Genomic DNA, 21,399 nt, shown 5'->3' with positions numbered 1-21,399 from the left:
ATAAAAAAGACACTATCACTGATCAGATCAAATAGTTCAGTGTCAGTAAACCAAAGGGTCAAAAAGAGAAAAACAGAAACTCTGTGTACTCACTGTATTAGACTAACATCATCCATGAAGAATTTAATTCGGAAAAACAAAGTGAAATTAACAGTGGCTTTGTTCTTTTTCTTTGGTTCTTCTTTCCATCCCTCTGGGGCCACTTTGGTTAATTTTAAATCAGGATCAACAAAGAAATATTCATTTTCTAAAGCAGAATAAAAAACATTCAGATAAAATAAAAATACTTTAATGTTTTCTTTCAATTTCTTCATTTTTTTGTCAGACTTGCACAAAATACTTTCACAGGAGAAAAAAATAAGATTACGCAGAATAGGACAGTGAGCTCCGAGGCACTGAATATGGATGGGAGGCAATATGGCTCAGTCTTTTGAGAATGAAGGGTCTGAAGACAGACAGACTTGGATTCAACTACTGGCCACATCACTTACTGTGTGACCAATGAATAAATTTAACCTTGCTAGACATCAATTTTCTTGTCTATAAAATGAGGACAGTGCTATTTCCTGTGACTCCTGCTTTATAAGGTTGTCGTAGGAATCAAATGACATAATAAATATAAAACACCTGGTAAAGTACACGGCACACGGGTAAGCATTCAATAAATGTTAGCTATTATTTATTGTTATTGAGCTACCAGCTGAAACCTAGGAAGAATAGTCATCATTTTATTTTTATCAGTATTATTGACTCTCTTCAAATAAAAGATTATTCAGTTAAATCTGACTTATCCAGAATGTTTAAGAAATTAGGTATATTATAAATAGAAATTCTAGTTAATTGAATATTTGGGTAGTATTACCTATTTAGCCTAAAATTATAATTAGTAAAGGGACTAAACATCAGTAGGCACTAATGGAATATTTATTAAATGACTGTACAAAATGAACCATTAGTTTTTAAGAAAAGAATTCAATAAACTAAATTGAAGGAAATATTTTTCTTATGACAAAGAAGACATTATCCTGATCTTATAGGGTTTCAGGATGATTTGATCCTTCAATTACAACTTTGGTACTTTCTCGTCTAGCTTTCTAAGTTAAACTTTGTGGTAAACAGGAATCCGAATTGTTAAAGAGTAATTTATAAATATAATAATTTAAAGAGATTTAGTAAAGCCCATTTCCAAGAGGCTTCTCATTGATACTGACATTCCAATCGACAGACAGGAGCAGCTTCTACTGAAGCTGTGCTGTCAGACCGCTCCAGACGTGCAAGCCACAGAGTTCAGTGGACGTAATGCTGAACAGGTATGTGAAATGACTTATTTTCAGTCATTAACTGACAACATTTTTAAATGCCAGTGTATATGTTAAGATATAGGCTGAAGAAGTTGTTGTGAAGATTCGGAATAGGGTACTGCTATATAGTCAAATTCATATTAGCAAGATAGTAACTTCTAGAGTACATATGTAGGCAATTGACATATATATCGTATTTTTTGGACTATAAGATGCACCCCTCCCCCCATTTTGGGAGGAAAATGGAGGTGTGTCTCATAGTCCAAACGTAGCTTATCTGGCTCACTTGGGGGGTGGGCAGGGGTGGTGGTGGAGCGGGTTTTTTCCCTATTTTCCTCCTCTAAAACCTAGGTGCGTCTTATGGTCCGGTGCATCTTATAGTCCGAAAAATATGGTAATTTTCCCCAAAATATAACAATTAAAATAGATTTTTATATAGCCAAAGCCAAAGAAAAATCTTCATGGTCTAGTGCAGATGAGGCAAAAAGATACCATCCCTAAAACATGCACCTAGGTACAAGAAGGGAGTTCCTAACTACTACTTCTCCATCCTGAATGTTCACGTAGCTACTATTTTTCAAAACAATGTTGGACATAACAGGTATAGGAAGTCAACTTGTCAAGTTTTCATATTGTACCCTGAATTTAAAACGTCTTGATACCTTTGATTGTAGCTAAAGCAAACAAATGATGTTCCACTAAGCCAATATGGGCCACAACCATATCAAATACATCTTTACATATAATTTTGGTATCACAAGTCAGTTCCAGTCTCTGGCCACTCAGAAGCATTATGTTTACTTTTCTTCGGTTATCCTCATTCTTCCCTTTCTTGGTCTACAATTGAAAAAAATGAAGTAATCTTTATAAGAATTTCAACTGTTGTTTAAAAATCATGACTGAAATTATTTTCTAAGAGTGACACAAATTGATTTTATTACTTACAAGGATAGACTGTGGCAAATCCAAAGATATAAAAGGTTCAATCGTCATTTTCACAAACTCAGGGCCAAAGAAATTCTGCAAATCACATAAGTAAAATTAAGTTTTTATTCTTTATGCTAGCTCTTTCCTCGAAAGGAAATAATGTAATAATAGAAATAAACCACACGTAAAGCCACCTGATTAGAGCTAGGTCACCTGAAACACATGTAGAAACTTTCAGTAAAGAACTTCAGTGGAAGTTATCAAGAACAGGAATGGAAGGTGCCTTACATCAAGTATGAACGGCTGTGTTTTCTACCAGTGATGCCAAATGTAAAGCCGCATTTTATACTGTTTTACAAGTTTTTCATTTTCTGGACTCCAGATAGACTCAGACTCTCAAAACAAGAGTAGTCTTAATTGCTGAAGGAATATAGACAGTTATCAAGCTCATGAAGAATGTGGTTTAATATTGCTAATGCGTGAAGGGACTGAACAGAATCTCACTGTTTTAGAAGAGTGACATTCAACTTGTCCTAAAACAAATGAAATCATAATTAAACAGTGAAACATACAAATCTATCTGTAATCATGTTCTTGGACCCCAGCGACACTGTGTTCTGTTGTTCTAAAGAGTGACAACTAGGGATGGCATAAGCGTCAGAGTCTCTGGCTCCCACTGTTGCCTCAAGGAAGAAAAATAGTATCTCAGGAGCTGGGGGGACTCGAGAGTAGGAGAAAGTGGAGTCTACACCCTGTACTTAATGCTTCTGAATCTACTCTTTCCCTTGACCCCCTGTATATCCATGGATTTCTGCCAAGAAGGAAAAACTGGTTGAGGAGACAACTTAAAATAAAATAGACACCAGGTGGGAGCAGGATCAGAATAGGGTGAAAAATTATGTCCAAATGGGCAAAACTAGAAGGAAAGCAGGGCTGATCTTAAGGCCAAAGGCAGCTGGTGTGTGGGTTTGAACTAATGGAGGTTACTGAAGTTTTATTTTTATTAGTTTCTTCTTTGCATTTGGCTATACAGTTCATTTGGTTACTTGGTGTAGGAATTCTAGCCAATTAACCGAGTGTGGAACATGTGAAACCACTTAAAGTAGAAGTTTACCAAAAAAGATACGATTTAAGTAAAAGTTTAACATTATGGGTTTGTTAATAATTAACAAAAAAGAGTAGAGAGAGAGTAGAAAAAATGAGAATGGTCTGCCATGGGAAACCTAGAACTGAATGTACATCAACTAAAGCAACAGGGTATGAACAAGTTAAAATATGTCTGCACCAAAAGTAACAGAAAAAAAATTAACTAAAAATTTATGTTTTGGGAAAGAACATTAATTCAGTTATGAAATTGTTCCTCCAAATACAGCACTCTTCTTCAGCTCCCAAAACACACCCTTCCTGCTCTTTTCAGAAGACGACAACAACAAAAAAACACCACTATGTGACCTTTTAATGACCACTGGTTCAAATTCTCTAGTAAATTTGAGACATAAAGCATGTCTCTGATAATGTGTTTTTGAAATAGCCAGATACTGGCTGCCTATAAGAAAGCACAGGTTTTTAAGAGAGATAACACGTAGTAACTGGCATACTATAAAGGTACAGACTACCATTTATAAATCTCTAATGAGCCAAAGTTCTACATTAATTCTATGATTTAGGAAAACAACGTGTATTTATGCTTTCTGAGTGCCTTTAATTATTGGGAGCCGATGCTATTTAGTATGATATCCTGCCTATTGCTTAATTTTGACAATAATAGATTGATGAAGCCTTATTGAGTATCTTTCTATCAGCTTCACACAAATTCAGTTATGTTTTATTGGAATTTAATAACTTAAAAACTGAACAGTGTCTTATAAATTACAACCCAATTCCACATTTTAAAAATAAGCACAACTGAGGCACAAACATATTTCTAAGTTTACATAGTCATATAATAGCATTATTAACAATAGAATCCAAGTAATGTAATTTACAGTTTGAAGCAATTTTCATCATCCAATACTCTCTTCTGCTTAGAAAACAATGAGGGAAATTTGAATTTTACCAGCATCAGGGAATACAAATATGCTTTCAGGTAATTCTTTGAAACGAGCAATAAAAATGATACAGAATAGAGTAATATAATTTCTTAGTTCAAATCAAAACAAAAAAAAATCATTCTGGATCACTTTTACTAGTATTTATTTTGCTTTTTAAGAACTACTTGTAAATGAACAATACTAAGGAGACTACCTCATCTACCAAATTGGTGACAATAAAAAAATAATATCTAGAGTAGGTAAGAATATGGTGAAACAGGCGTGATCATAAAAACACAAATTGGTACAAGCTTTTTGAAGAGCAATTTGACAGTATGTGTCTAATGTCTTAAAAGGTGTTTGCCTTTGACTTGGCTGTTCTAGTTCAAGGAAGGTATTTGCAAATATTCGCTATGGAGGTGATCATCACAGCATTGCTTACAACAGCAACAAAAACAACAGCAACAAGTCAGAAAAATTTTAAATGTCCAACAATTGGAAACTTATTAAAGAAACTATGGTACATGGTAAATTCACTAAACAGAGTACTTTACTGCCCTTAACAATGATATTATAGAAGTCATAAAATGTTCAAGACATTTTACATGAAAAACCCTGCTCATTTTGAGCTTATGTTTAAAACAAAAATAAACCAACTGATCACATAAAAAATTCCCCCATATTTATTGTAAGATATAAGATGCACATTGTTTTTTCCTTGTGTTTGGATATTGCAAGGTGATGGTATAATGCTTGGAGCTAACATGACTATAAAGTGAATTACTGTCATAATTACAAGAACGACAGAGCAGAAAGATGGAATGTCCTTGATAACATTCTTGAGCTTCTGAACCAGCCTTGAATATCTATCTCTGATCTTCTTGGTTTGTTATTATTAAAATATAATCCCCACAAAACTGAATAAAGACAGTTGACTTTAAGGGTCACACAAATACTTTAAAAATATACAGTTAAGTTACTCTAAACCCACCTAATGTTATTTTAAAAATGAAATAATAAAAAGAGCTAAATATTTATTTTAATATCAACCAACAAGCTATTTAATCTATAAAACTAACATGTGATTTCAATTTCATATACAGGCAAATTTAGGATACCTGTAGAATATTTTAAAGTTCTTTGCAAAATATTTCCCTGTGAGACCATGTTCAGATGCAGTAATCTGCAAACCAACTCACCCTCAGTTTTCTTTGAGTCATGGCTGTTTCTAGGGCCATTTCTCTTAAAGGGTCCCTGGTGATGTCAAGCATAGATGCTTTGATTGTGTCTCCTGGATACAGGCTCAACCGAGACTGTCTAAGGGCCATTCTAGCTTGCAGCTGCACCATTTCTTCTTCTTGCCGTTTTAACATGATCTCTTGATTAATTAAGTTACCTTCAAGGGGTGTTTCATATTGTCTGCTGTAGAGAAGAGAGGAGAATAGTTAGGGTTGGGAAGAAAACAATCATTTCAAGTCTAATGAAGAAAAAAATCCATGTTTAGTAAGGAATCAAGAATTTAACAAATTTTATTTTTGTCATCTCTGAAGAATCCTTGCAGTAACATTTCAGTTCTACTTTTAAGCACTGATACAATATGCTGTCCCACTTTCAGTGGGTGGACCTATTTCCTCCACCTCTTCTCCGAACATTCAGTATCCTATGAAAACCGCTCCCCTGCAGTTCTCTCAGACGGGAGATGCTTTATTCCTCTAGTCCTGAGCTACTGGGCCTGGAGATGGGTTTGAGATTCCCCTTAATGTTTACTGTGTTTTGCCATGTGTAATGTGTACCCATGTTTTTGGCCCAAACTTTCAGGAAAAAAGTTTTCATTTTAATTTTTTAATTCAATTTTTTATTTATATTTAGATTCTTGGTTTTTGTATTTTAAAGGGAGTTTAGCATTTATTTTTGAACATATTATGGTACAAGAAATTTTATGTAACAAATAATTTGAAAACACAGAACAGATACAAGGTATTTCAGGTAATACCCAAGTATAATGTGGATCCTTATTTTTCCCTCAAAAATTTGGGCCAAAAAGTGCACATTATACACTGCAAAATATGGTATTTCAGCTTCCACATGATTGTCAACCCTCCTCCAACAGCTCCATCTTCTCCGAAGCACATGCTATGAATCATACCATCCACTGCTCTACTTTGCTCTAGCCCTTTATTGTCCTGTTGGTCGACTCCTCATTTATTCATTAATGATTTAAATGCCTGGCTCAGTCTTGTTCTTCACCACTACTTCTGTCATCATTCATGGTGCTGCATACATAGACTGGAGTCCTCCAATACTCTGGCCTCCTCCACTGCAGCTAACAACCTATTCCCATAGTTGTGCTGTGTATTAACAATAACCACACCACCTCTAAAATTTCCTATTTCTATCCTCCAATACCCTCTCTATATAATCTCCTTATTTTTTCTAGTTCACTTCTTCTTGAAATAACTCACTGACTTTATCAGGAATTTCAATCCACTGACTCCACCACTTTCTTTCCGGTTATTACCCCTCTCTTGCCCTTGCATTACTTGAAATCTAAGGCTCATCATTAAAGTCACACTTTTGCATAAACCTGAACTCTGGTAAAAGTGCAGAACCATGCTGACTGATTTCACTCGGCTCTTAGCACTGCCTGGTGATTCATTTTCTTATGCAGAACTATTTTATATTGTCTTCTTTTCCTTTTCTTTTTTTTCCTTTCAAAGCTCCAATACTATCTCTCTCTTCCTCTCTCAATTAATGACTTTTCCTCAGTTTTCTTGCTGAAAAAGGAAGCAATCAGGAAATAAGTTCCTCAACCTTATAACATCAGACTTGCTAAATCTACATCCATATGTTCTGCCTTCTCTTTACAATGGATGGGTGTTCTGTACACTTATGTAGGCCTAAAACCTCTACTGTGCATGGGATCCCACCCCTGCCCCAACTCAAAGACTTTGCTCCTGCACTTATCCTCTCACGTGCATCGATAGTCTGGTACACTAGGTTATTCTCATCAGCATAAAAACATGCTGTGCTACTTCTTACTCAGAATAACATCCTCTTGTAGACTCTATCCCATTTTCCTGCTGTTGCTTAGAGTAAATCTCTTCAAAATTGCCATTTAAATTTTATCTCTGCTTCATCTCCTACCCTCTTAGACTCTGATCAATAGTTTTACTTCCTATTATTGGACCAAAACTGGTCACAAAAATAACTGACTTCTACATTATCAAGGCCAAAGGATAATTATCAAGTTTTATTTTACTTGATCTCTACGCACCATATGACACAGTTGTGTTCAGTCCTTCCTCTTCTTGAAACACTGACTTCTGGAAACCATACTCTTTATTTTCCTTCTGCTTCACTGGCCCCTCCTTCTTCATGCCTTTTGCTGGCTCTGCCTTCATTTCCAATTTCTTAATGCTAGACTACAATAGCGCTCAGACCTCCAGATTTTTCTAGTCTATTTCTACACCCCATACCTATTTCTCATGTAGTCAAATGGCCTTACATACCTTGTAAGTTCCTAAAACTCCAGTCTCTGCCCTGATTTCTAGCACTCTTCACTTGTCTAGGTGAGTGTTCAACTTGGATGCTAATACAGATCTTTAGCCCAATACGTGTAAAACCAAATTCTTGATACTTTCCCCCTACATCCAGCATTTCTCTCAATCATTCTCTGGTTTCTCAGCATACAACTTGTAGTCATTCTTGATTCCTCTTTCTTGCAAATTCCACATCCGATAGAGCAGCAAATCCTGAAGTCACAACTTGAAAGATATCCTTATCTGACTCTTCTCAATCCTAACAATGTGTACAGTAGCCATCTCACACCCAGTGCTGTGATTGCCTCCTAACCGGTCTTTTACTCCAGTAAATCTGTTCTTCACAGAACAGACCTACTAATCCCATTAAAATGTAAATTAGACCCTAGCTCTCTCTACTTTCAACCATTATACTTACAATAACATCCAAAGTGCTCACTTCAGCTTCTGAGGTCTGACAGACTTGGGTCCTGGTTACCATCCATTCTGCCTTCCACTTTCTACTGCAGCCACACTGCTTTCTTGCTATTCCTCTAACCTGCAACACATCCACACCTCAGAGCCTCTGCTCTTTTGGTCCCTTTTGTTGGGAACCCCCTTGCTCCTGACATCTGCAAGGTTCACTCCCTTACTTCAAAGAGTTTTCCGTTCAAACAGCACCTCTTGGGAGATACTTCCTCTGATTACCCTGCCGGAGTAAAACAGAACCTGGACATCATACCCCTGACTTCCTATCCCTTTAGCCTACTTTATTTCTCTTCAAAGAAGCAACACTATCTAATGGCGTGTTAACTCACTTGTTTTTCAATGGTTTATGTCAGCCCTAGAAAGATCCTTGGGAGACTTTGTTTTCTGTCTTGTTCATGACTCTGTAAGTGCCCAGTGCACGGGGTAGGTGCTTAATAATAATTTATTAAGCAAATGATTGAATATAATTTTATTGCTCATTAATCTCACTTAATGGGAGTCAAGGATAATGAAAACAATTTGAATCTATACATTTAAATTCACACCTGTTTTTTTCATCAAATATATTATCCTTCTTCAAATGATTTTATACCAAAAATATATATAATAAAGGTTAAATTTAAAAAGGAAAGCAAGAAAACACTAAAAAAAATTATTTTATACCAGAGCTACAAACAAGGTAGCAAAAGACTGGTTATCATTTTATCTCTCCCAACACATTATTTGTTTGAGTGACTGAAAAGTCTGAGTGACACACAAAACGAAAAGCTCAGAAAGTCTGAATCACTGAGGGATGAATAAATAGGTTGCTTTGAGTCAGAAAAAAATGTTACCTCATCAAGCAGATAGGCTCAGAAGCAGTGGGAATGGGACTATGTATGGGACTGTACTTCAAAAGTTATCAGAACAAAACTCAGTGATGCTGTTTGGCAGACAGCTTTGAATATCCTTTCTGGTCACTGAAAGACACTTTTGATAGCTCAGAATCCAGAAACTACTCATTCTGTTGCATCTGACTCATAATTTCCTGTTCATTTCCCTCCACCCTCTGTTTTACAAATCAATAGCGCTGCCTGGACCTGTTTTTCCATTTTATTCTAGCTAAAGGGAATGGAAATTTTTATAAAGAACCATGCAACATATTTAAATACAGCACTATTTATAGACCTCACAAATATATGACCTAAAGAAGAAAGCAAGATCTCCTGATATGTACCAGCATGTTAAGGGTATTATCAGAAACTTTTGTACACAGTCAAAAAAAATTCTGCACTTGAATAGGACAGTATTCTAGTTAATGTGTTTTTCCTTGGGCAGAAGAAAAGAAATGCGTAGTCCCATTCTAAAAGTAGAGTTTAGCATCTTACATTAAATATAACATATACACAGACCTAAAATCTACTTCTTGAAATATTTTTCTTTCACCTATACCTTTTCTCTAAGGAAGATATTATGAATACCACATTGGGTTTTTTCCCTCTTAAAGTGTGAAATAAATGATATTGGGCTGGCCAAATGTCTGTATGGCTTTTTCTGTGAAATAAAAGACACATTTTTCATTTTCACCAGTAACTTTATTGATTTGGATATTTTGAGTATGTCAGTTATCTCCTGCTACTGGCTTCTAGTGGGTAGAGGCCAGGGGTGCTGCTAAACATCTCCCAATGCATAAGACATCCCCACAGCAAAGAATTATTTGGCCAAAATGTCAATAGTACCAAGAAACTTCGCAAACCACTTATGACACGTTTGATCAGTCAAAGCCTCTTCTCCATACATTACACAAATCTTTTGAGTTTCAGTTGCCTTTCTACGTCTCTTGAAATAATAAAGCATAATACACTGAAAATATCTCATGTCTTTTCCATCTTCAGTATGAAAAAGGCTGTGCAAAAACTCACCAATTTTGATGTTTTTTTCAGTGCACACTGATATGACAGCTGTCACAATACAATCTAACAAAATTGTTTCAAATGAAGTTAAAGACAACTAAGCACTACCAGAGCCATAGAGTGGAACAAATGTAACAGACTTTTTGGCCAACCCAATAGTTTATCACTAAAGCATGATTTGCTGAGCTAAGATGGCCTTAATGTTAATGCTTCCTATACAAAACCAGGAAACAGTATAACTGAGATACCCCCATAATCTTGATACTTTTGAGATACTTATCAATAAAATTGAAATAAGACACACAAAATGATTTAATTTATTTGGAGGAATATGTTTTTATATGACTAACAAACTCACTATAAAATCATTCAATTTTAAACACACAATTTCAATAGTTCTTTCAGTTGTTTTTTTCTATTCCTACTTTTGATCAAGCTTAAGAGTCATTATATTAACTATTTATAAGTTTTCTCCAAATTACATATATAGAGAAGAGGGACTTCCCTAATTCAACACAGAGCTTATTGCAATTCTATATTTGCTTCATACTGGTGTTCATACCCACCCAACACCTTTGCTTCTTTAAGAAAACCATGTAATATCAAGCACAGATCTTTGTCTCTTACCTCTTTGTTCAAAGTTAGCAAAACAGAGTCATCACAGTTACTATCACCACATGGGGTTATAATGATATAAAATGCTATTATGCAAATATAACATCACTTTAGGTAAATGAATACTTAGAGCTTTCCTCAAGTAAAATAAAATACCATGGACTATTTTAATAGGTATAAGAAAGAAGGTAAAATTATATGAATTTAATAAAAACTGGAACATTAAAGATAATTTTAGTGCAATGTATTTAATTACTGGGAGTCTAAACCTTTAATCACATGGCTAGGGTTACCTAGTCTATTAATAGTTTACAGGAATGAAACAGTGTCTGCCAGAATTAATTAGCTAAGGGGCAAGTTTTTGTTAATTTCCAAATGATTCTTCTGTATATGGTGGCACTTGAATTAAACAAACTGAGATAATGAATTTAAAAGGATTCTCACAGTTTGGGAGTAAATTCTGAAGCAACCTCTGGTTCTCTAATAATCCTATTACAAATTTCAAATTAATGCTTAACATTAACAACATGCTTTTTTTCATGTAAGGGACCTGTGCACATACCAAAAAAAAAAATACATATCAATACATTCACTACTGCTTTGACACTTTTCAGTTTAAACAAAGAAAATCTACACACAGCTATAATACCACCAGCCTAAGTATGGATCAAGAATAATACCTAATACCACAGAAGAAGCTGAGTATTTCAGTATGAGAATGAACTTTTAAACAGCTCAAATTGGGCTTTAAAAAGTACAAAATAATCTATTTGAAACCAGGAAAAATGTAGTGAATAATTAACTTTTTACATAATAGATTACTTAATGGTAACCTACTCATTATTCATTCAACAAATAATACTCAGTGAAATCCTGCTTGTCAAACCTGTTCAACCTTTCCAAAGAGGTATTAACCTATCTTCTCACACATGTTTAATGTCATGCCTTCAGAATTTCCTGTTAATAAGTTATTTTATATTCATATTGACATTTCAAAAATCAAGCACAAACTATAAATAATCAGAGCCAATTCTACTTTTACAAGATTCCAATAACTCGAACTACTACGATGTCTTTCACATAAATGAATATATTTCTGAGAACTTAAAGTGGATGAAAAGGAAAAGGAAACTAGGGAAAATAGAGAATAGAGGATAATTTTTTAAAATTCTACTTGATTCAAATTAAAAAAAAAACCCTGTCATTGGAAATACGTTATTACCTTTTCTACATCACATACCTTGGTCTGTGTGACTGGCCTTGACTTGGAGTTTCATCTACGCCTGGGAGACCACTGTTGGATTCAAACCTCTTCGAAGCCTCACTTTTTCTCACTAATTGTAAATGAAAAAGGAGTAATAGCACAGGTGATAACAATATGAAATAATCTTATTTGAAACTCAAGCATTTCATATTCAAGTCATATTCATACAATAAAATTAATGACAATGGCATTATGCTCTAGATGTAAGTCTGTTATTTTTAAAGACAATGAATTATTTTCTATGTTATGAAAGTAACTACACTGTTGTTTGACGAAACTGCTATTAAGCTCCTATGATAATGTTAAAATGAGTAACTGGTAGCTTTTCACAATTCTTAAATTTTATATAGAATTACTGTTTTGCCACCTCATATCTCAACATCTGAAGAAGAAGAATCACCATTTCTTAAAAACATTTTGTGTCTGAGATGCCTCCTACCTTGTCTGAAATCTGATTCAGAGGAAATAATGGATGGACTTTCACTGGAGGTACTAAAGATGTCGCTGTGGTAAGTTTTGTATCTCCGAATTGGTTCTAAAAGGATTAAAACAAACAACATTAGAAAGCAAACTCATTAGCCGTTCCACACAAATCAAGTAAGATTTATGCCTGTGAGACTAGAACATTTTAAATAATGTTTTAAATTTACAGATCGCTGGACAGTATTCAAACAATGTGATTCCAATTTTGAGGCAGTCTGGCATCCTGGGGAAGAGCCTGGACTGACACCAGGGTACATGGGTTTGAATCTCACTCCACTAACTGCTAGGGGCATGACCTCAGGCAGGTAGCTTAGTGTTCCTGGGCCTCATCTTCTTCAGCTGAAAAGGGGTAAATAATAGCCCACACCTGGAAGGGTCATTGTGCGCATTAAGAGAATATACACAAAGCTTTTAGAACAGAGTGGGTGTTGTATAAAAATCACCTGAACACCAGTTTTGAATGCTTACTATGTGTAATTCTCTGAGTTAGGTGCTATGAGGGATAGAAAATCCAAAGACACAGTATCAAACTCAAATAATTTTAAATGTAGAAGTACAAAATTCTTAACTCAGATAGGGTGCTTGGTGTCACCAGGACAAGACGAGTAAGCTTTGGGAGCGGGGGAGACGGCGCAGGGCGGTGCAGTGAGTGCTGCATGAGAGTGCAGGGCCCCACTAAAGTCTAAACTCCACCTTCAAAATGTTTCTGACTTGCCCCTCTTCTTCACACTCTCCATAGCTATCACACATCACTATTTATTTCATGTCTGGCCTCCTTCGGGTGCCCTAGATTCCTCTTTCTGCAGTCTTTCTCATGACATATTATAATTCACATTATAGAGATTGAACTTAAACAAAACCGAGCATATTGCTATATTTCTTAACCTTCTTCAAACTAGAGTCTTTAAGATAACAATGAAAAACTCCTTAGCTTGATATTTGAAGCCTTATATAACCTGATCTTCAACTGCATTTATAGATACTGTAAAGTCACAGGTTCACTTGTTAGAAACATTAAAAGTCTGGACCTCTTTCTTCCTACTCCTTGAAACATACATATACACAAACATTTAAACAGAACTTTAAAAACTCAACACAGGCAAAGCCCTTGTTCCAATGGCCTCATCACCATCCACTTCCCCAGACAAATAATGCACTCATGTTCCAAATTTGCAAATACATAACCAAAAGCATATAAACTTTCAGGTTCTTCCTGAAAGAGGCTCTCTCTGCTAGAAATGCTGTCACGCACACCCCTCCCCCCCTTTTAACCTAAATATTTGTTCTTTTTCCTTTAAGACAGGGGTGTCCAGACTTTTGGCATCTAAGAGCCACACTAGAAGAAGAAGAGTTGTCTTGGGCCACACATTAAATACACAAACACTAATGAAAACTGATGAGCAAAACAAAGATCCATGCATAATTTTTGTGATATCCTCCACCACAGATAAACAAAAAAGTCCTCACATAACAACCCTAATTATGCAGCAGCCCTTTCGATAATCTTTTAATATCATCAAGTAGGTTCCATTTGTGATCATTAATATAGAAAATGTACATATCTAAGTAATACAATTTAGTAATAAAGCTAAGTAGTGTTTCAAATAAATTTACGATTATGTGTTGGGCTGCATTCATAACTGTCCTGGGTGCATGCAGCCCATCAGCTGGACACCCCTGCTTTAAGAGAAGCCTTAACCTCAACACGAAAGCCTTCATGACCACCTAAAGGTCAAGTTGGGCAATGCTGTCTTTATTTTCATATTGCTTTACACATAACTAGTCGCAAATCTTCTACTGCTTAGTAATTCTCTGCTTGCTTGTTCCCTCTACCTAAATTATAAACTCTCTGACAAAAAGGGTTGTGTCTTTTTTAGGTGTACTTCTAGTATCTATCTAGTGTCTGCTAGCACAAATATTTCTTGAGTGAATATGAATGAAAGGGTGAATGAATAGATGAATATAAGTGTTATACAAATATCACTGATGAACTTTAAAAGAGAGTACTATTTCCACTCCACGGACAAGTCAGAGGTCAAATCGGAACGGTTAAAGAAGGACCAGCTGGTAAGGAATTCAGAAAATGAGTATACACTATTCTTTCAATTAGTTTAGGGGTTTGAAAAAGGGAAAGAAATTTTTAAAAGACAATGATTAATCAGGGTCTTCTTGGCGGAGTGAAATGTCTGAGCATGATTTTAGGCCATGGTTAATAAGCCTGTAGATTGGGGGAGATTGATGTTGTAAAGGATAGCGAGGAAACGGATGAAAAAATGTGCTGAGGAAAACAGAAGGAGATGTGAAAAAACCCAACACACACGGAATGGTTAGTTGGCAAGGCAAAAGAACATTTTCTTCTTAAGAGAAAGAAATGATGGACAAAGGAAAAGTGAAAAGACAAAGGGAATTCCAAGATACTACTCATATCAGAAAGTTGATTTACTCCTGTTAATAAAAAGTGAATCACTTCCTGGGAACTTGTTTGGCTAGGAGTTTGAAAAGAGTAAAGAATGTGGTAAGTCAGCAAAAACCACATGAAAGCTTTTATGTAGCCATGAGAGTTTAGATTAGGCTAGAGAGTATGACTTGTATTGAAATCAATCAGAATGGTTCTGTGGCTTTTCTTGGCAGTAGAGAAGGTAGACCATGGGAAACCCCGAGGTCTGAGGCGTGACATGGAATGTATGACAGCAGATAATCAAGGTATGATGTAAGGGATTCTATTTCACTACACTGTAAACTTGAGGATCTTCAAAAATGAATTATTCCTCGTGCTACAAATTGTTCAAGGAGATTCTTAAAAGATAAAGAGATGAATGAATGAATTCATTAAATACTTAAATGGCACCATAAGAATCAGGCTTATAGATCAAGGACTGAAATAATGGCTGGAAAAACTGGGAGATTATGCTGAGACAAAACTTTAAATGAAGAAGAAAAGAAGGTTAAATGACTGGCCATGGACTTGATGGAGAGGAAGACAATGTTTACCTGGAGAAGGACAACATGAGTATCAGATGATACTATAATAAATGGAAAGAATTTTAGAATTGAATATCCAAGCACTTACCAGTGTTTTTTCAAAAATGATTGCCTTGTACCATAGAGAAATCTTATGGAAAAAATATTAATTAAAAAAAAATCTTCTAAGACTAATGTGACTTGAAAGGATTGCAGATTTCAAACAATAATGTTATCTCATAGTATTTTAATGAATGTAGTTAAATGATTACTTAAGAAGAAAGATTATTTTTTCCAAGAGGCACCAAAGAACTTTTGTTTTATTTTTATAGAATTCCCATGCTAAAATATTTGAGGAATTTTACCAAGGTAATTTAACGAAATTACAAAGCCAGCATTGCAACATACAGGGCAGTAAAGCCAACAAGGCCAAGGAGAGGCCCGGGTGTGCAGAGGCAATTACAGTTTTCCCTTACACAGTACAACAGGGAGACACAGCAAGTCTATTGTATGACTGAAGTAGAAAACTTCAGCCACTGGGATGTTAGACCACACAATAATAATTTTACATGCCATATTAAATGAATTTACTGTTTCATTACTATTTCTGCAAGGTGGCTATAAGATAGTAACTAAATTTTAATCTTAATTTCCATACTTTGGTGGTGTTTTAGTTAGTTGTTCTTAATATTATGTGTCCATATTTCCTTTCTCCTGCTAGCCTGCTTTTTGTTTCTTTTCTTTTCTTTTTTAGTTTACTCTGACAATACTAGGAAACTTTTCAATTCTTCGGTTCCATCTGTAAGACAAATTAAAGTAACTTTGACTACCTCCTCTTAAAAATATAACAATAAGTCATCTTCCTTTGATAACCTATTGGCTTGTAAATGTTCTCAGTACCACCCCCGGGGGCAGCAGAAACAGAACTCCTCACGATGCTTTACTGCTTTCTAGAAATAGGGCACCAGCACTCCTGAGGCACAGACTGAAAGGCTACCTTGGCAGGACTATTAGGGGTAAGAAGACATCTCCCCCCCTAACATTGGGTAGGTGGGTATTTTTGTTAACTAAAGTAGTAGGAATATTTTTTGTGAGCTTCTGTATTCTGAAATATATCTACCAAAATGTTGTTAGCCATGTTCCTTTCAAGTAATGACATGGCAGATATAACCAGATTAAAATTCCCAGGCAATATTTACTATTCAAGTCATGCTTATAAGGTTATAATCAGATTGACATTCTCAGCCAAAATTTACTACTTACTCATGCTTACAAGAAAAGTTGGCCCTTGTAAGTACAGGCTTTCCATTTCTGAATTAAGTAATAAGTGTAACCATGTCACAAATTATTATAAAATTATATGTCATTTACTATGAGTATCTTGCACTATTGGTGTATACAGAGTGGCACATTTTCATGCTTATACACCATTGAGCAAGAATAGTCATTGGCTTTTTGAGATGACCTGTGTAAAGGCACCAGGCAGACACAAACCAGAGAGCGAGCAGTTTTCCTCCTCTGTTCTGGTCTGCAGAAGGTAATCTGTAACTTTCCGTGAACTGTCCTAACATTATTAACAACTTTTCTTTTTGGAGGATCCAGATACCACAAATGTTGTTTTCTATCTATATTTAAATGTGTAATATTAGCACTTTACATTTGGTCCAGATCCCAGAAATGTGGTATTGAGTGATTAAAAAAAACACAAACTTTTTATTGAAAACTTCTGAACAGACAGGAATACAGAACAATAAAGTCCTCACACAGCCATCTCCCAGCATCAATCAAACCAGTGACTGGTATTTTAATTAGAGTGTCAGACTATTTTTTTAAACAAAGAGATGCTCCTCCGTATATATAATATTACAAAGTTTTTTGAATGCCAAAATTCTTGAAGCATGTAGAATGGCTGTATTAAGAATATTCAGACACATACTTTATAAATTTAAGCTTTCATTATTACAGTTGCAGAACTGAATTTATCTGCCTTTTGTGGAATAAAATTAGACTCAGTATCTAATTTTGGTTTGCAAATTTCTTATCTCAGCTAGTAAATATTTCAATGAATCCTACACTGTAAGAATCAGTGTACTAAGGTCCATTTAGGGTTATAATTATTCATTTCATTAGACAAATTCCTTCTTGACTTCCAATGAGTACTTAGATTGCAGATGTGTTAAATGAAGTGGTAGAAAAGAATCTTGGTGTAGAAATAGTAAAAAGTACAAAAGAACAAATAAAATCAGCCTGGTCACATATTACCAAATCAGAAGCATGAAACTGGGTGTGTGCAAATATATGTATATAAACACATATAACATTTGGGAATATATTCTCTCCAAAATACATTTTCTGGAATAGTGCTGAGAAAAATAGGGACTATAGAAGAATGGCTTTAAAAAAATGTGACATTTTATTATTCTTTAACTGTAATCTGATTCTCTAAATAAAATTCACTTAGGCTTTAATATCATAATGGCTCCACTTAAGTAGTTACAATAAAATGCAGCTTTTCAATAGGGTAGAATGTTTTGTCCTGAGTGCTTGACAACTAAGTCGTGATTTCCACCACCACTGAACATAGTATAAACATACAAAGTTGTGGCATGTGATCATGAATACTACACTTTTAATGTTTGGAAGACTATAAAGATTTGCATGATATTCTGAGCTGACATAAAACTATTACAGATGAAATATTCAAATCTACAATCTTCACACTAAGAGGAATGTAAGCCAGCAAAAACTGCAATCTAAAAATATCATTTCCTTTTTTAAAATATATTTCAAATATAAGGCCAGCTTTTACTTACATGACTAATTCTTTAGTTCTTAATCATGTAAGTAATATTCATGAGTCCTTATACCTCCATAAATGCATGAATTTTGACAAAACTGCATGTAACCACATGTGTGTCATCCCCTGCCTCACTTCCCACCCACGGTAACCATGACCCTGAATTTCATGTCCATCCTTTCCTTCGTCTCCTTTTTTAATGTCTTATTACATCTGTACACGAAGGGGGATGCCCTCAAAACAGGAACTTATTTATTAAACAATTGTGTATTTAGTCTCACATGTTTAAACTTCAGTCACCTTCAAAGTCCTATCCATTTGATGCAATACACCTATCGAGACATTTTTTAACAGCATAGAACAATTTTTGAACTCAATGATTTTGATGTCTTTTAGTGTTTCTGACGTTTTTTTGTTTCACCTCTTTTACATCGGCAAAATGTTTCCCTTTGAGGACTTTTTTTCATCAGGGGAAACAAAAAATAGTTGCTTGGGGCGAGATCAGGCAAATAGGGAGGGTGAGGCATGGGGTAAATGTCATTTTTGATCAAAAATTGCTGAACACTAAGCAAGGTGTGGGCAGGTACACTCACAGGTCACCCCTCATGAAATAGTCAAATGCGGTGAGTCTTAAAAAAATTTACTGACGCTGAATGCAGCCTCTCACAATAATTCCTGCTGGTCACTGATACCGATAGATTCCTAGAACATCACCTAGTGGCAGGGAGGGAAGCCTGCACAACAAGAGGCCTGTTCTCCAGAAGATAATTCTGTTTTCTTGGGCGTCCACCCTCATTTATCCCTAAAAAGTATTTATTTTTATTTTGACTGTTTATAACATCACAAAAAGAGTAATCATGCAATAGGTGATTATTTAGAACATTCTTTACTTAATATTGTAATTTAAAGTTTATCCTCATTGTTTATGTCACTATAAAAAAATAAAAACACCATTTACAAATGACACATATTCAAGCTCAGACAAGTAACATGCAAAAAGTGAAACTCAGCCAATTGCAACAGCAAGAATTATATAACCACTTTTTTCTTGGCATTTATTTACCTTTAATACATGACTCCAGTTACAGATATGCGTTTCAAAGAGAAAAGCACAAAACAACAGGTTTTGTAGCTCAGAACTATAAAATTTTAAAACCCTGCATATTTTAAGGTTATAGATCCTGAGAAATAAAACGTTTTAATTTTCAAATAAAGCAGAGAAACAAAAATAATAACATTATGTATTCATGTATGAAATGTTTTCTATGGAGATTACACACTGCACCTTTTAAATGTTAATCGGAGTCCACTGCATTTATATTACACCATGCTGCAAGATACATGAATAGAATTTTCTAAATTCCTTGAGAACTAGACAAGATCAGTAAAAATTTTAACCAGGAACGTAACTTATGCAATCATGAATATATATAAATGATGAAGAAAATATGGAGAAATGCTCAGTGAACCAATACTTTATAGACGTAAGATTTGTGCAGAGTAGAAATGGCAAAAACAATGAATAACCTTCAAGTTCCTCTCCTTTATGAGGGTCTTGTGTAATGGAATAACCACAAATCTGGGCCATGACTGCATCTGGGCTGGCTGTACCACTCTTCTAGCATCCCCCCAGGATCCTCCGTTAAGACTTTACCGCCTCTTCTAAAGCTTTCAAACAGTACAGAGTTCTAAAGGAAACTGGTTGCATTTGTTGGTCAGTCTATGACTGACAAGTATGTGATTTTCTCCTGCAGTTGGACAAAACAGGAGGAGGTAGATTTCTCCTCACTATAATTCATCAGAGAATATTGTTGTATCCCATGCTGAAGCAGCACCACTGAATACACTAAATATTTAATATTAATAGCCACAATGAAATACGTACTTTAGATTAACAAACAATTATGAGTAGGGGCAGGGGCTGGGTAGAGGTGGGAAAAGTGGGGGAAGTTGGGGGCCATCTACAATAGTGTCAACAATAAAAATTTTAAGGAAAAACAGTTATGAGTATCTATTATATGGAGATGCTAAGGACACAGTTATGAATTAGACTAGGCCAAATAATTTGATGTTCTATAGGAGGAGAAACAGGCTCTTCAAAACAAGTAATTTCAATGAAAAACATAAGCCATCATCCTAAACTGGGAAGCTGAGAGAAAGCTTCCTAAACTGGGTAATGACTGAAAGCTTTGATAGTCTCAAGGCGTAAAGCTGCATGGATAAAGGAACACAAAAATATAAAATTGCCTGCAGGATGGGAGGGAGGGGGGAGGGAAAAGGTGGGGATAGAGAGACAGACACACAGACAGAATGTGTACAGGGTGTTGGAGTGAGATGGGAAGTGCTGAGGGATGAGACTCAAGAGACAGAACCATGGAGAGCCTCCCATACCATGATCTAAAAGGAGCTAACATTTTATCCTGTTCAGGTGATGGGAAGTTATTAGATGACTGACGGCAGAGGAGAAATGTACAGCAGGGAAATGGAGGACAAATTGTAGCTGCGTGATCAACTGAGAAAGAAAATCCATGGGAAACAGAAGGTACTGACAGGGATGGAATTAAAAAAAGATATTTTAGAGGTTAAAATTGCTGGGTCTTAAAAAAAATGATGATACCCATTGCTAGTAAAATCCATTTAAACCTTTCTTAAAACATACCAACCCATGCTTTTCAGCAGGTATTGATGTCGAAGTCAAATTGGCTCTATGTTAACTACAGGGTCCGGCACAAGTAACAACCTTTTTTCTTAATTACAAAATCATAAGCATGTAATTCTGTAACATAACAATATCACACTCAAGCACACTATATGACATTTTAGGTAAAATGTCCAAATGAAAGCTATAAATTATTACACCCATATTATTACCCTACCAACCACACTCAAGCAGGTGTTACTTCTGCCAGAACCTGCACGTATGCATTAGATTCAAATTAGGTCCCGAATTTCTGAAAAAGTAGTCTATGATTTCTGTGGACTCCAAAATCAGTATTCTGTGACTATGAATATAGACAATGAAAAGTTTGTACTAGTTTCACCTCTAACTTTCCTTAGTGTTAAAAATGCAATTTAATCTTTTTCCTCTTGGATAAATCAAAAGACTTAAATGTCTATTCTCA

General features: G+C 35.2%; 1 protein-coding gene across 12 annotated transcripts in view; it reads right to left on the bottom strand.

The window, feature by feature from the left end:
* The window catches only part of PTPN13 (protein tyrosine phosphatase non-receptor type 13), a 193,936-nt gene that overhangs the window by 75,058 nt on the left and 97,479 nt on the right, over positions 1-21,399 (bottom strand). For 10 of the 12 annotated variants that reach the window (XM_024574843.4, XM_045183695.3, XM_045183694.3 and 7 more), the window contains 6 exons: positions 12,476-12,571; positions 12,013-12,106; positions 5,458-5,680; positions 2,247-2,321; positions 1,964-2,138; positions 94-247 (listed from right to left, as the gene is read on the bottom strand). In XM_024574843.4, the coding sequence (XP_024430611.2) occupies positions 94-247; positions 1,964-2,138; positions 2,247-2,321; positions 5,458-5,680; positions 12,013-12,106; positions 12,476-12,571 (817 nt within the window). The remainder of the gene's footprint in view (positions 1-93; positions 248-1,963; positions 2,139-2,246; positions 2,322-5,457; positions 5,681-12,012; positions 12,107-12,475; positions 12,572-21,399) is intronic. The other 2 variants (XM_053922472.2, XM_053922473.2) reach the window with 1 other exon arrangement.

The sequence above is a fragment of the Desmodus rotundus genome, chromosome 4, assembly GCF_022682495.2.
Source record: "Desmodus rotundus isolate HL8 chromosome 4, HLdesRot8A.1, whole genome shotgun sequence".
NCBI classification, from domain to species: Eukaryota; Metazoa; Chordata; class Mammalia; order Chiroptera; family Phyllostomidae; genus Desmodus; species Desmodus rotundus.
The sequence above is the reverse complement of the archived record's forward strand: the minus strand, read 5'-3'. Positions and strand labels throughout refer to the sequence as shown.